The 14,794-nt window shown below is 39.4% G+C and overlaps 1 protein-coding gene across 2 annotated transcripts in view; it reads right to left on the bottom strand.

The window, feature by feature from the left end:
• The window catches only part of pof1b (POF1B actin binding protein), a 43,445-nt gene that overhangs the window by 22,373 nt on the left and 6,278 nt on the right, over positions 1-14,794 (bottom strand). For both annotated transcript variants that reach the window (XM_046039092.1, XM_046039093.1), the window contains exon 3: positions 571-854. In XM_046039092.1, coding sequence (XP_045895048.1) covers positions 571-854 — 284 coding nt within the window. The remainder of the gene's footprint in view (positions 1-570; positions 855-14,794) is intronic.

Here is a 14,794-nt window from a genome sequence, read left to right as displayed (position 1 = left end):
TCTGACCACACTTTGATATCAACATAAACTTATGTGTTCATTATGAAAAACATGGACAAGATGATCAGGAACTAGGTATAAGTAGTCCATGTTTATCTCACTTGTCTATAACTTTAAGTTCTTTCAGTCCAAAAAACTGTCATGGAACTAAACAACAATCCAACCACTCATACAACAAGAAAAATGGATGTTGGGGGGAGGAAAAACATAGATGGCCGCCCACCCTGAGCCATGGTTCTGCTCGAGGTTTCTGCCTCTTAAAAGGAAGTTTTTCTTTGCCTTTTCTTTACACGTGTATAGTGGTACAATGACCTCTCCCTGCAGTTAGCTTATAAATGCAATTCAATTTTGTTGCTGACCCTCAAATGTTTGATATCAGGATTTGTAGTGGGGTCGGCCCACAAAATACATTCTCGACCCTACATCAACTTATTTCTGTTATCTTCATGTGTGGACTGGGACATGATGAAGTTCTACTGTTTTTAAATAGACCACATAGATCACATGTTTCATTAGGTGTACACTGCTGTGGACACTTAAGCTTAATGCCTAAAATGCACATGCACTTACTGTCCACGGATCTTGGACACGTGCTCGGAGATGCAGGAGTGGATGTCACAGTTCTTCCTGTAGACATCGGCCAGCAGCTCGCCAAAGTAACGTACGTCCAGCTTCGTGGGCTGGGGCACTTCTTTCAGCTCAGTTTTCACCTCCGTCCTGGAGATCTTCTCTATTACCGGCTGCGGCTTCTGCCGTATGATGTTTACAATCTCCACCTCTTCCACCTCCACTCGCTCCTCCTCTTCTTCTTCTTCTTCTTCTTCTTCTTCTTCCTCCTCCACTTCCTCTTCCTCCTGGAGAAACAGGGGAGACATATTTTAAACCACTGTGTGTTACATGTCTGTTGTGTCTGAGTGAGACAAGTCAGTACTCTTTCTGCTTTCTCCTTTCATTTTTAGATCCTTATAAACAGTCTGTACAGCATGTGTGTGAAGAAAATGTTTCAGTCAGTATACATGCATTGCTCACTGTAATGAAATCCATATTTTTTATATTCAAAGTAAAGATTTCCTGTCTTGATAGTGACACATAACAGATTAGATCAAACTGATTTAATGGTGCACAAGAAAGTCATAACATCACCCAGTAAAGAAGTTCTCATTTCGCTCACAGATTTATAGATAACACGATCAATGATGTACACTACTGTGCAAAGGTTTAGGCAGGTGTGGAAAAATGCTGTAAAGTAAGAATGCTTTCAAAAATAAATATAATCTATTAACATGTCTATCAATAAACAAAATACAAAGTGAGTGAATAGAAGAAAAATGTAAAACAACTCAATATTTTATGTGACCACCCTTTGCCTTCAAGACAGCCTCAATTCTTCTAGGTACACTTGCAAATAGTTTTTGAAGGAACTCAGGGTCCCACTGATTTCTGCCAGTTCTTAGCTGACGGCACTGCTGGACATCTTCCGATTGCTAAGGGAAGTAAGCATGATGGGTCTTTCATCTGCTGCAGTAAGTTTCCTTGCATGCCCATTATGGCTACGGTCCTACGGCTGTCGGTTTCTTTGCGCTTCTTCAAAATAGCTTGGACATCTGGAACCCCCCCGTCAGTCTTGAAATGTCTGCCTGGGAGAGACTTTGCTGACGCATTATTTCAACAACTGTCTTCAGCAGCCTCACCTTGTTAAGGCTCGTGCAGACTTTCAGTGTCGGCAGATCCATGTGCTGTTCAGACTACACAACTTGCTGTCTTGTGACGGGAGTCGTGAAGTCATTTTGGCGTTCACACTACGTGACTGATCAGTGACCGGGGGTCACACACTACACGAGCTGACAACAGCTGTGTCACCGGACGCTGGTCTCCAAACCACGTTTTGTCAAGAAAATGACGCGTACCTACACACAAAACAGCTGTTTGTTATTATAAAGATACCAATTATAAAGACAAAGAATCTGGATGAAAGAATTGATTAGCAGATGCAGGTCTGAGCAACAGAGAGAGCTGAAGGTGAGTAAAAAGTGTTTTGCTGTAAAAAGTAGCTACCTGCTCTCATTAGCTGGATGTGGGGGTGGCGATGGCGTAATGGATAAGACGCATGCCTTTGGTGTAAAAGATGCAGGTTCAATCCCCCACTTTGACCCATCCACCAATATGTGGGACACATTAGCAAGACACTTAACCCCTAGTTGCTCCAGAGGTGTGCAACCTCTGGCAAAAATAAGTCGCTTTGGATAAAAGCTTCAGCTAAATGAAATGTGGATGTCGAGTCGGCTGACTCCTCTAGATATTTGGCTGGTGTCTGTGATGCGTTAGAAATCTGTCGTTTTGATGAATCGTTGAGTAGTTCACACATTATGACTGGGGACCGATCGATTGCTGATTTACCCCTGATCACAGCCTGGCGGTCGCCGAGCTCTCCAACTGGCAAATCAGGCTTAAAATTGTGTAGTGTGAACTACGCTTTTGAGTTTGGCCGTCCAGTTGTAATCCACTTCCACAGCTGTTTCTGTTTTTCAGTTAATGATTGCGTTTCAGTCTACATATTGAGTCAATGATAAGTGTTTTATCATACACCTGACAATATGCCAACAATCTCCCTACCTTTGTACAAGTGTACCTAGAAGAATTGATGCTGTTTTGAAGACAAAGATTTGATTTAGATTTTTCTTCTGTTTGTGCATTTTGTTAATTGACAAATATAATCTATAAACATGTCCATTTTTTAAAGCATTCTTACTTTACTCATTTTTAGTGTAATAAAAATCGGCAATCCGATGTCAATAAAATAAATAAATAAACAAATAAATCCCCTCCTTGGCTTCCTACTAAACAGCTGTCAACAGGGATAATTATTTTAAAAGATAATGTGAGCTATGCTGAATGGCCTCTTTGATCTTACGACAAAATAATTATATTTAGTTAGCTGCTTAACAATGAAATGTAGGACATGGGGGTGGTGATGACGCAGTGGATAAGACGCCTGCCTTTGGTGTGAGAGACCCGGGTTCAATTCCCCACTGACACCTTGTGTCCCTGAGCAAGACACTTAACCCTTAGATGCTCCAAAGGCGTCAGCTAAGTGAATAAATGTAAATGTCATGTTTCATAATTACTGGAAAAATCATTGCTGATGTATTTCAACTCTATAGATATTCTAATAATGATACAACATGACATGTGTGGCCTGCTTCAGCTTTTAACATGCATATTTTAGTGCATTTACAAATGTCCTTTAAAGATTTTCTTCCCCAAAGCTGCCATTTTTTAAATTTTTCTACTTAAAATGTCTTTGCATTTGAGTAAGGTTATTATTACAACATCATTATGCATACTGATTTGACATGTCTGCAGTACACTACAAGTTCATCTTTATACTCTGGAGAAATTAATAGTAGGTAAGACATTTTAAAACATAAGGTGTGCAGTAAAGTCCACATGATTTAAAAAAACAAACACACACAAAAAAAAACCCCACTGGCTTTGTGGAGAAGGGGCATTGTCATGTTGAAACAGAAGAGCCTTCCCCAATTGTTGCCATAAATGTCACACACTACAAACATCAAAGAATTGTTGCATAACCTGTTAATCTAACGCTGAGCTGCCTGCTGTGTGTACTCTTCACACAGAAAGCACTTTCACTCTCTACAAACACCTGTCTGTCGCACTCTGTCATGCCAACATTTTTTTATCATATTTGTCTTCTTTCAACATAGTTTCTTCTATTTTTAGGCCCTGTGATGGACATAGTGACAAACTGGTTGTTAAAAAGCTTTTCAGCAGAGGGAAAATCTTGAGTTTGATTAAAACTGATACATAATAATATATGAAGTTTGGCCCTTTTTGTGAAAGTTGGGTTGGTTGGGTTTCTTAACAGGCCTGTGTTTGCTAATTTACACTTTTGGCCTCATTTTTTCTTATGGTCTAACATTTGTTCCAAGGGTGCAGCTGTACCTACAAGCAACTGCACCAATGCAGTGTGAGTTACCAATGCAATTAATGAATTGTATAACATACATCTTATCTTACTTATATTATCTTGTAAAGGCATACTTTTCAGACAGTCACATGCCCCTGCCTCTCTTAAGCAATCAAGTTCAACAACTGCTACCGGATTTAGCCAGATAGCTCCTGTTAGCTAAGTAATTCTGAATTAAGAACTAGAGGCAGTTGCTGTAGATAAACACAGTACAGTAACTAACCTCTTATTTTATTAAACTTAACAAGGCTGGACATACAGCTAACGAGTTACTTTGTTTGAGGACTTTTTATTTACGACAGCAGCACTTTGGGTTTCCATAGTAAAGCTGCATTAATAAAATGTCTGAAATGTTGCATAGCAAAAATCCTGGAGGAAAGTGAGCTTTGAGGCAGCCAACACGAGGCTTGGCTTCACTCCTTCTTCCATTCAGATACAATCTGAGATCTTAAGATCACACACACTCCTAAATGGCTATACTAAATAATCTTAATAATAAAGAAAAGGGAAATATATCTTTCTGAAAGTAACAATACTGCATCATGAGATGTTTAAGGTGGTTTTATTCTCGGTTTCAGCCCTGACAAAGACAAACAAAGATACAGAGCAAGTGAGTGAGGTCATTTTGCCTGATATCATGCCTTTATCCAAACTGTGGCTGTGTAGAGCGGTCCTTCCAGATTCCACATGAGTCCCGAGGGAAGACTGGCAGACAGATTTTCCCACCAGGTAAAGTTTACACTATAGTGCCGTTGGCCGGCGACCAAGACCCACATGGAACCCTGCAGTACTTCAATATCCCAACATCTTCAGTATCTACTGTATGTTCAGTTTCTGTTGACACTGTGTCAGACAGGTGTCCAATCTGTGGTCATTTGTTCCAGTTATAGTCAGTGGTGGTTTTTCATAATCTTTTGTTTATCAACATTAGCATGGTTCCAGCTTCTCATATATGTTGATCAGCTGCGTTTCATATCATTGTTCATTGAATAGCTTATCGTAATTTAATACTATGAAAATAACTGCAAGGCACAGCCCTACTTTTAAAGTAATGCAATCAAGTGTACCACCACCCCTAACTACAACCTCAAAACCATAGAGTCAACCCCTATCTGACAATGTTAACAAAAACTGAACTTTATAAGCTTCACCTAGTATTTTTAGCAGGATGATTGCATCTGACTGGATTAGAGCTGTACAGCTGTTCCTGATTTTTCAGAGTTATCAGGAAAAGAAACACTTCAGATGCCAAAGTCTTTCTGAGAACCAGGGCCTTTTGCATATCCTGTAGCTGCCACCCATGCAGCAGACCCAATGGGAGAAAGACTAACAAAATAATGTCATCACTACCAGGAAACACTGGCATACTATAAGTTTCAGTATTATTTGTTTAGTTTTTTTTTTTTTTTTTAAATCAAGGAAACACTACAGACAGGAAGAACAATACAGGCAGTGAGGTGGCTAAAATGTCTGAAACAAGATGACTGTGCCATACAACTCAGTGGGCAGGAACTGGCACTAACAGAGACTGTTAGGAATTTGATTCCTGCAGGGACAAACCCCAGAACAAATACGACTTTGATTCAGGCTTTGGAAGAGTGAACCCTGGGTTTGAAACAACCAGTGACAAAGTGGGTCAAACACGGTCATGTGAGGAACACAATTCAATAGAAATTGCACACACTTCATCGCTCAAGAGAGCAACTTATTTAAGTGCCATCTTAAATTTTCATAAAGGTCGAGTTTAAAGATAACAGCCCTGTAATGCCAAATATACTGAAAACATGGGCCATATTAGGCTTTGTGAGTATGAGCCACATGAGCCACTTAAAGCACCATAAAAACTTTTAACATTAACTAAAAGTACACATTTTGGGAGTTATCGTTATTAAAACTGTCCCAGATCTCACACTGTTTGAATAAGGGCTTGGCACTAAAGGCCTGACACTGTGAGGTCACAAGTCAAACCCTGTCTGGCTGCAGTGACGACGGCGTGAAATCTGGAGTTTGGTTTATGATCCTGCAGAGCTCAAAGGTCACAGCAGGACCTAAGGTTGGCAATTTCAGGGCCATTCTTTTAGCTGTTAGACAATAAATGCAATGTAAGAATACTGAGTTTGCATTAGGGATGGCTGAGACCACATGGAGGTGGATGTGTCTCAGTGCTGCAGGGCTGTGGCTGTTAAGGTAACATACCTGTCATTCTTTCAAAGAAAGGTAGCGTGGAGACGACAAACAGACCTGAACCAGTGTGGACACAAAACAGGTCAAGGACATCACCAGACATACCAGTAGATTTCAGTCCTGATGTTAAGATGCTGCTTTTTATGGTTTGCTTCCAAATTTGGGGAATAATTTAACTTTCTGGGTTTAATGTGGTATACCGAAATTGAGAGATATAAATTAGACAATACAGTTTATAAATGTAATGTAAATGTATACCGATATAGTTTGATGTTGAGTTAATTAATATGTTTCCGTAAAGTTCTGCCAGCGTTTGCTCTTCTGTCCCTCACCGTACAGCCTCTTAAAAACTCTCTAACAACATGGAGGGAGACACAGTGCCAGCCGACATGGCTGAAGACCTGGCTTGTAAAAAGAAATACAATAATCTACACTTTTCCAATGGCGGTCCGCCCAGGTTAGGCGATACATTGCAGCATTTATCAGAGAAACACAGAGTGATGATATTTTACAAGAGCGGATCAGGTGAAGCGACAGTGAACACACCAGTCAGATGTCATTTTTGCTACGTTAGCTACCACGTTGGTTTTGTTTTGATTGGCTAAAATGGGTCAGATGCACATCACCCTTTTCAAATTGCAATTTCAAAACGATTGATCGTTCGGCCCTAATTAGGACTTGTCACATAATTCATGTCGGTCTGGTCAGTTAGATTTACAGATATCTTGCTCTCCAATCACCAATACAACCTGAAACTTACGAGGCAAAACTAAAGGAAAACCTGAAAAATAATTTTACAATCCCAATTATGTCTCGAGGTGTGAGAATCACTGACTTGAAGGAAACAAAAGCTGTCCAGCTGAAGGGCTGAAAATGTTTTTGTTTGACAGTTCAATATGCGGCCAACCTGCAGACGCTAAATTCCAGGGCTGCACAGCAGACCTGAGCTCATACTGCTGTGAAGAATGTGTGGGAAGATAACAACAACAACTACATGATAACAGGTCAGTGGGTTAGAGTTGCAGCAGAGGGGTGTGTGTGTGTCTATATAAGGCAGACTGGCTGAGAAAAAGTGAGAGCACAGGGACAACAGAGCAGCCATTGGTTAAAGAAAGCACTATTGAAATATTTCCATCTCACTGAGTAATTTCTGTCTAAATTGAGTCCTGAAAAACTTCAATATATGTACCCGTTTTCTACAGACAAGTGTATCTTTAAACAATATTAGATTAAAGCTTAAACTAAGATTAAAGATTATGGTTGATCATTCCACTAGAATAACTATTATTTTAGAAAATTCTTAAAAGCAAGTTCATTTGTATTGGGGACAAGTCAAAATAACCTTCCTGTTTGAGGAAAATAAGACAAATCAGTCTATTCTTGAAGCACAAAATTCTCACTTCTCAAATGTGATCTGTTGCAGTTTTTCTCTGTTTTGTATGAATATAAACATGATACTTTAGGTTCCACATCAACAACTTGAGATTGTCAAGTTGACCTCTGGAAATGTTTGATCTTTAAAGACTAAAGAATGTGTTAACTAATAAACAAAAAATAATCAATGGATAATTTCTTCCACCTGACATCAACAAGTTGAAGAACTACAGAGAGAGGTCGGGATCAGTTTCATTTTCTTCTCCCCGCCTGGATATCCACCCCAGAAAGACAAAATCTCACCTCACCTCTTCACCATGCAAGCTCTAGAGTGTGAGTGTGAGTGTGAGTGTGTGAGTGTGTGTGTGTGTGTGTAGTGAAGTAGGTCAGTATGTGAGCCAGGCTCTCAGGACTCTCTGTGACCGAGTAACACAAGAGGTTGTTATTGGAGAGAGAAGAGTCACTTTACCACACAGGCTCTTTTATGTGAGTCTGTGTGTGTCTTTGTGTGTGCACGCTGTAAATCATCTCCATTTTATCAACTCAGGATTCAGTCTGTCTGTGCAGTAAGAATATGTCAACCTGTATCTGTTGCCTCTCAACCTGTTTGCAAACTTTCTTTTTAGTATTTCCATGATTCTTCTTTCACAACCTGCCATATTCTTTAAGTAAAGATACTGACACAGATCTTGAGAAAGGTTGATTTCTACTGAAACACATTCATCACATACAAGGAAAATGCCTTGGTGTTTTGTGCACAGCAATAAATATCCAAAGAGAAAATAATAATAAAAGTACTGCAAAAGTCAAGAATCAGTTATAGGGATGCACCAAAATGAACATTCTTGGCCAAAGCCCAAACCGAATATAATGAAAAAATGTGCAGAACACCGAACAAGTACATTCACATTTTTTCCATTTTGTTTTTCCAAATGTGCTTTTTACTCAGTGTTTCCCACAGGATTTGGAGAGATTGGGGGGTGGGTCTGAGACCCGAGAGAGTCCGGTAAAGTAAATTACATGTGTCCATTTACTTTTAATGTACATATGTAATATGATATATACTTTCTGTGAATTTAATCCAATTAATCTTATTTCCATACTGTATAGAGACCTTATTTTGAAAACTGGATGTCGTCACATGTGGATCCTCCTCGCGCTAAATTTATCAAGTCCTCATCAATTTATCAATACATCAAGACTTCACAGCCTCTCTTCAGGTAGGACTCTCATACCGTAACACTTGTCTTTGTAAAGAGAGACAATGACAGGATAAAGTCGCTAACCTGCCTGTCAGCTCGCACTGGACCGTTTCGGTTACCGTAAAGGCTTGAATAGGAGTGCACTCCAAATGTAGGTGCGGCTAACTTAATCACCTTCTGACAAACGAGTCACAGAAACACTCAAAGCGGGTCAGACCGTTTGTTGCCTTTTCAAAGTCAGCCACAGATGGAGTGGATGTGCTAGGAGACATGTCAACGTAATTATTCGGTAAAATTTCTTCGGCCTTTTGACTTACTAGGCCGAATACCAAAAGTGCTTTTTTTGCTATTTTCAGCAGATTCATTTCGGTGGCCGAACATATGGTGCATACCTAAATTAGTTACAATCAAAAATATGAAATGTGATGTGTTTCTAATACTTACAGTGCTTAAAACAAAGAAGATGGACGGTGCATTGTGTGAAAACTTACTGCACAGGCAGATTGTTCCCCTTGTTTGCAAAAGAAAAGGAATTTTAGGTTAATACTTTTGCAGAATTAGAATGAGAATAAGTAAGAGTACAAATAAGAAAACACACATCACACCAAAGCCAGAAACCTCTCCGGGTTTTCTTTAACTGCAACCTGGAATTCAAACCAACGACCTTTAGATCACAGCTCTAGACTTTTTCACCCCATTCAGAAATAAAGTGTGACGTCGTCATTGTTGACATGAAGACACTAACCCACAGCTGTCACTGTAACAGCAAACATCCTTCTATTCTACTAAATAGTTCATTTGTAGGTCAGAGAACAAAAAGCAGAAAACCCAACAGGAACCACTGTAAAGATTTGTCTACATGATAATTGTCTTCTTCTCCTAAGTTTGCAAATACTCCCGCAGTGTTCCTGATATCAACGTTTAGAGTCACACACGAAATCTAAAACTTGGACATTTTTTCTCTGCAACACCTTCAGGCCTTCAACAGACGCATGTTAAATTAACAAATAGTAATGAGAACTTGCTCTCGATGCAGTGGTGGGACATCATTTGGATACTCAACACCTGTTTTAACGTGTGTACAGAGATTTATTCCCCACCTTTATCAGGAAAACTGAATACGAAGCACATGAGTAACCCACAATAGAGTTTAGCTGGAAATGTCCTAAAGGCAGGTGATTAAACGGCAAGCAAAGCACAACTGGATGGGATCCAGAAGTCGCCAGCAACATTCAGCAATGAAAAAGCATCAGTTAAGAGGAGTGGTTTTCCTCCTCTGATGTGATGTGTCTGATGTGGGACCGCAGAATGAGGTACTCACAATCACAGATACTGTAATGTAAAGCTGTTTATGTTCACACAGTTTAACTCGCAATTAATCATAATGAATAAACTGTCTAACTGCTGCCATGCAACGGTCAATTCAGCACCAAGAACAATAAGTAGCACAATGTAAAATAAGCATATTCATGGTTTTCTCAGAGCAGTCACTCACTGCAGAGAGTTTAGGACAAATGATGAGGTCAGACTGAACAATAAAGCGAAGATGTAATTGATAATCAGGCTAAACTTTCGCAACCAACAACAAAACCAAAATAAGTACAAGACTGGATAAATTACAGATATCCCAATTTTACCACTGAAAGCACCTCTACACAACCATGCGCAGATACAAACTGAGATTACCACAAGGCCATAACTCAGTTACACCACAAGCCTGACAGCTCCAGAAATGTGAATGTTTTTCAGACTGCAGTGGAGCAGATGGCGTAAAGATGTTACAAAAAAATATATACACATGACTTTCAGCTTTATGAATCTGAATGAAAACATTCAGATGTTAAACTCAGTCAACTTGCGCAACTATTTTTTTTCTAAAATCATTGGGCTGCCTGTGAGGAGCAGACGGGAATTGTATTATTTTACTCCTACTACTGTAACAAGAGAAACATTTGTAAGGGACACAAAGAAGCATTGACAAGGTGCAAGCTGAACACCATGGCTGCAAACATTTTGTTGACACCATAAAAAAGGTGGACTGTGAGGCTTTAAATAACTGATATTGTTTTCTTCCACAATGGGAATGAAAGTTCATCCTAAAAGCTAGAAATCAACCACAAGCAGAAGCATCAGGAAGAGTTGGAAAACGTTATGCATATTTATAGCAATTTAATCAAAGCTGCAGAATCATAATCATTTAACAGTTACTGAAGAGATTACCTCATAGTAAAGAGCGAAAACATGAAGTTCTGTTTAGCATTCGTGCTTCACCCCAATGTGACGCCCTCCTTCACTGTCCTGTAATTAAGTCTGAATACTTCACATACCGCACAGTGGTGAGAAAAGCCTCTTAAGAAGCAGCCGAGCAGAGACCAAAAACTATTTAACGTTACACAGCTGAAGTCCATCTCTCAGATACAGTTTGTCATAATTCCACAATCCCTGCATCTGTGCAATATGGATGCAAACACTGCAAAATCATTATCGTGTGTGGAGAGAAAATCTCAGAAGTAAAAGATGACAGATTTCATCCTCACATTAGCAAACATGTCTGTCAGCAACCATCCTGCTCGATCAATACGGTAGATAAGAAAATGCACATGGTGTAATAGTCATCAATTTTCATACCAATGTACGCCGCTGCCACCCTAGTTGATGGACAGACTACTATATAACCTGATAATAATCATTAAAGTAAAAATTAAAAACTGGTCAAGTTCTTCCTCCCCAGACTGGGTGGTCTTTATGGAGCTGACTTTGTGCACAGGAGGGCATTATCATGCTGAAACAGGAAAGGGCCTTTCCCAAACTGCTACCACAAAGTTGAGAATGCCCTGTAAAATATCACTGTATGCTGTATACTGTAAGAGTTCCCTTCACTGGCACTAAGGAGCTTAGTCCAAACTACGAAAAAACAGACAAATATAAACAAATATTAAGGAAACAGACTGGTAAAACAGTTGTGTTGGTTTGTTTAGGGAGGCGAATATATTTGCATTATGTTTATCTTTTGCTATGTGAAACCCATATTTTACTGCACCAGCATCAAAGCCTCTCTGTCAGGTGGTTCCTAACTTGTACAGCTGCAGCTCCGGCCTGTGCAGACCTGTAAAGATTTGCTTACAGCTGCAGGCAGAGCCAGACACTTAGGATTTAAAAGTTCACATTACCTGTGTCCACCAATCCCTGAAGAGGCTGACTGACTTAACTAACTGTGACGGCGTGTCACCTTAATAAGACAGTTCAGAGAGGACACCTCCCCCCCACCCTCGGTGTGTGTGAGGAGGTTAAATCTTTCACTGTAGCTGGTACGGTTTTTGCTGTAGTACACATTTTAGAAACTTGTCCTCACCTCTACCTCTTTGATCTGCCACCTTCATGCAAGAGTTTTTGTGGAGAATTAGCTGGGAACAAATCTAATGTGGGTAACTCCTGTGTTTGTTATTTATTTCCAAGTTTGACTTAAGAAAATAAACCTCAGGACTACAGTTTGAGCTTGAGAAGAATCAGTTAACCAAAGTCAGTTTCTGGCGTTGTTAGTTTACCACACCTTCCACTCAGACAGTGATCACTGATCCTCATTGTTAATCAATCATGTGTGTTGGTTTTAGCAACATATTTTTCAGTCACTGTTGTCAAAAGGAGCATTAAACGGGATTTAACTCAAGCTACAACAAAATGTGAACAACTTGACTGTTTTGTCAGTATAAAAGTTATTTTGGATTCTCACACTGTACTTTGATTATTTTTAATAAATTATTTATTTATTTATTTATTTATTTATTATATGCATCTCCATTTTCTAAAAATAGACAAACTCTGTGACACCACATGTTGCAGCTCGCAGATGCGAAAACAGCTACCAAGTTTTGCATTTATTTTAAAAGTAACAACAACGTTCAGTATATTACCTCACCCCTTGACACATTCACGAGGGAGCCCTCTAAATCCATCTCTGCTTGCCACAGGGTGTGTCACATCACATGAATTCTTTCTACTGCTCTTGTTGTATATCTATAATTCAAAAGTCTTTACATTTTCTCATGAAAATCTTGTGGAGCCTGTCCTCAATCTGCAGGCCAACAATCAGAGTTTTTCCCCCTCAGGTGAAGTTAGTGTTTGTCAGTCATCAAACAGCACAGACACTTTCACAGCTTTCACTTCACACACGTCACACAATCATCCAAAGAAAGCCTCACTGAGAAAAGATGACCTGACAATTACTGGCTGAAGCTTGACAAGCCCAAATGATTTCCTGAAGATGCAGCTGATACAGCTGAGGCATTAGAGCCAGCTGTGACTCCAGCACACACTCTGCAGATTATGTAAGGGGATCTGAGGGGACACCTCAGACTTTGTTGAGTTTGAAGGTTTGTGTTTTAGAGGACAAAGAAGAAAAAATAAATACCGTATAACTGGAGCTTTATGACCTGAAAGGCTTCAATCACATTGCTGAAGTGGTCACACAGTTTTCAACCAAAAATGACATTATGAAAAAGTTGTTAAAAAAATATAATGTAAATTTCCCTCCCAGCCAATCTGGACTATGGTCAGAGATAATAGCTACCAGAAAATTTTCTTATATTCCATATACAAGAAATCCATTTTAATTCAAATATAGCACAAAAAGCACAACCTTCCTTTTTGTTGCAGTTGTATTGAAATATAGATTATTGTCGCATCTTGTCCTAATGTTTTGTATGTTTTTGAAAGGACAATTTTTTTCAGGACAATAGAAAGATGAACTGAACAAACCTGTCCATCAAAATGCTCAGAAAATCCAAACAGGTGTTATAAATGACACATTTTTTGCCCCAAAACGGTTAGTTAATTCATTCATTTGTAAATCAGCAAAGCCTTGATTGACAGCAATTAAAAAAAAAGAATAAATGCCAAACACTAGCTGGTTCCAGTATCTCAAATGAGACAATTTGCAGCTTTTCTCTGTTGCAACTGTAAACATCTTTGGGTTCGGGGCTGTTGGTCGAGCAACAATATCAATATGAAGATGAAGATGTCACCTTGGGCTCTGTGTTACCGCGATGGACATTTTTCACTATTTTGTAACATTTTATACATTAAATAATTAGATAGAAAGCTAAAGCAGTTAAATTCGATAAAGCCATAAAGTGACCACTATGCTGCTAAAATGATCTCAGAGACAAAATTAAATGCTTTTTGGGAGAACACCTGAGATGATGATAAGATGCGAATAATACTGTCACTCATGACAACAATGAAGTTATTCAACAAATGAACAGAATAAAAACTGAGTTTACATTGTGCACGTCAACGCAGTGATGACTCTGTCAAGACATGCAAAGAAAAACTGCATCAAAGAGCCGCCGACATCGTTATAAATCAAAGGACCTCCCTCTTTTGACAACCGCCATATACATGACGCTGCAGGTTCAAATCCAAGGAATGCACTCATCCAGAGTAAAGGGCCTCCGGGAAGTAGCTGGACACACCCAAATTTAACACCCACCCTGAAATGGTTTGTCAGTGTTGCGACAGTTTAAGGCCTTGTGATTATGAACAAAGTCCTGTTGTAACCGTTTGAATAAGGAGGCAGGGTGTGACTGCACATAAACACAGCACTGGTGTTCAGTAAGTCTCCCTGGGTAGTTTTTTTAAACACTTGTTGTGCTACTGTACTTTCACACACCGATATGTTCCCATGTTGAGGTTTCATGCTGATGGGTGTGTGTGCACACAACCAACAGATGGACTCCACACCCCCTCTGCATTTTTTTTTTACTCCTTTCTGTGTCTCATTTTGGAAGAAAAAGCTCAAGCACCTGGCGAGTTGAAGCACGAGCACAAATCACACTACAGGCTTTGATTTTACCGAGACAGGGAACTTAAGACACTATATATTAACCATATAGTTCAATTAAGATACTGTTCATACTCCAACACTCATCAAATTATCAGCTTAAATTAAATGCAAAAGTGCAGAGAAGTAAAAACAGCTCAGCTTGTACTGGAACCATTAGACAAACAACTATTTCTGTAAGCCTTTGCAGGTCAAAAGCCTTGACCC

The sequence above is a fragment of the Micropterus dolomieu genome, linkage group LG23 (genome assembly GCF_021292245.1).
Source record: "Micropterus dolomieu isolate WLL.071019.BEF.003 ecotype Adirondacks linkage group LG23, ASM2129224v1, whole genome shotgun sequence".
NCBI classification, from domain to species: domain Eukaryota; kingdom Metazoa; phylum Chordata; class Actinopteri; order Centrarchiformes; family Centrarchidae; genus Micropterus; species Micropterus dolomieu.
The sequence above is the reverse complement of the archived record's forward strand: the minus strand, read 5'-3'. Positions and strand labels throughout refer to the sequence as shown.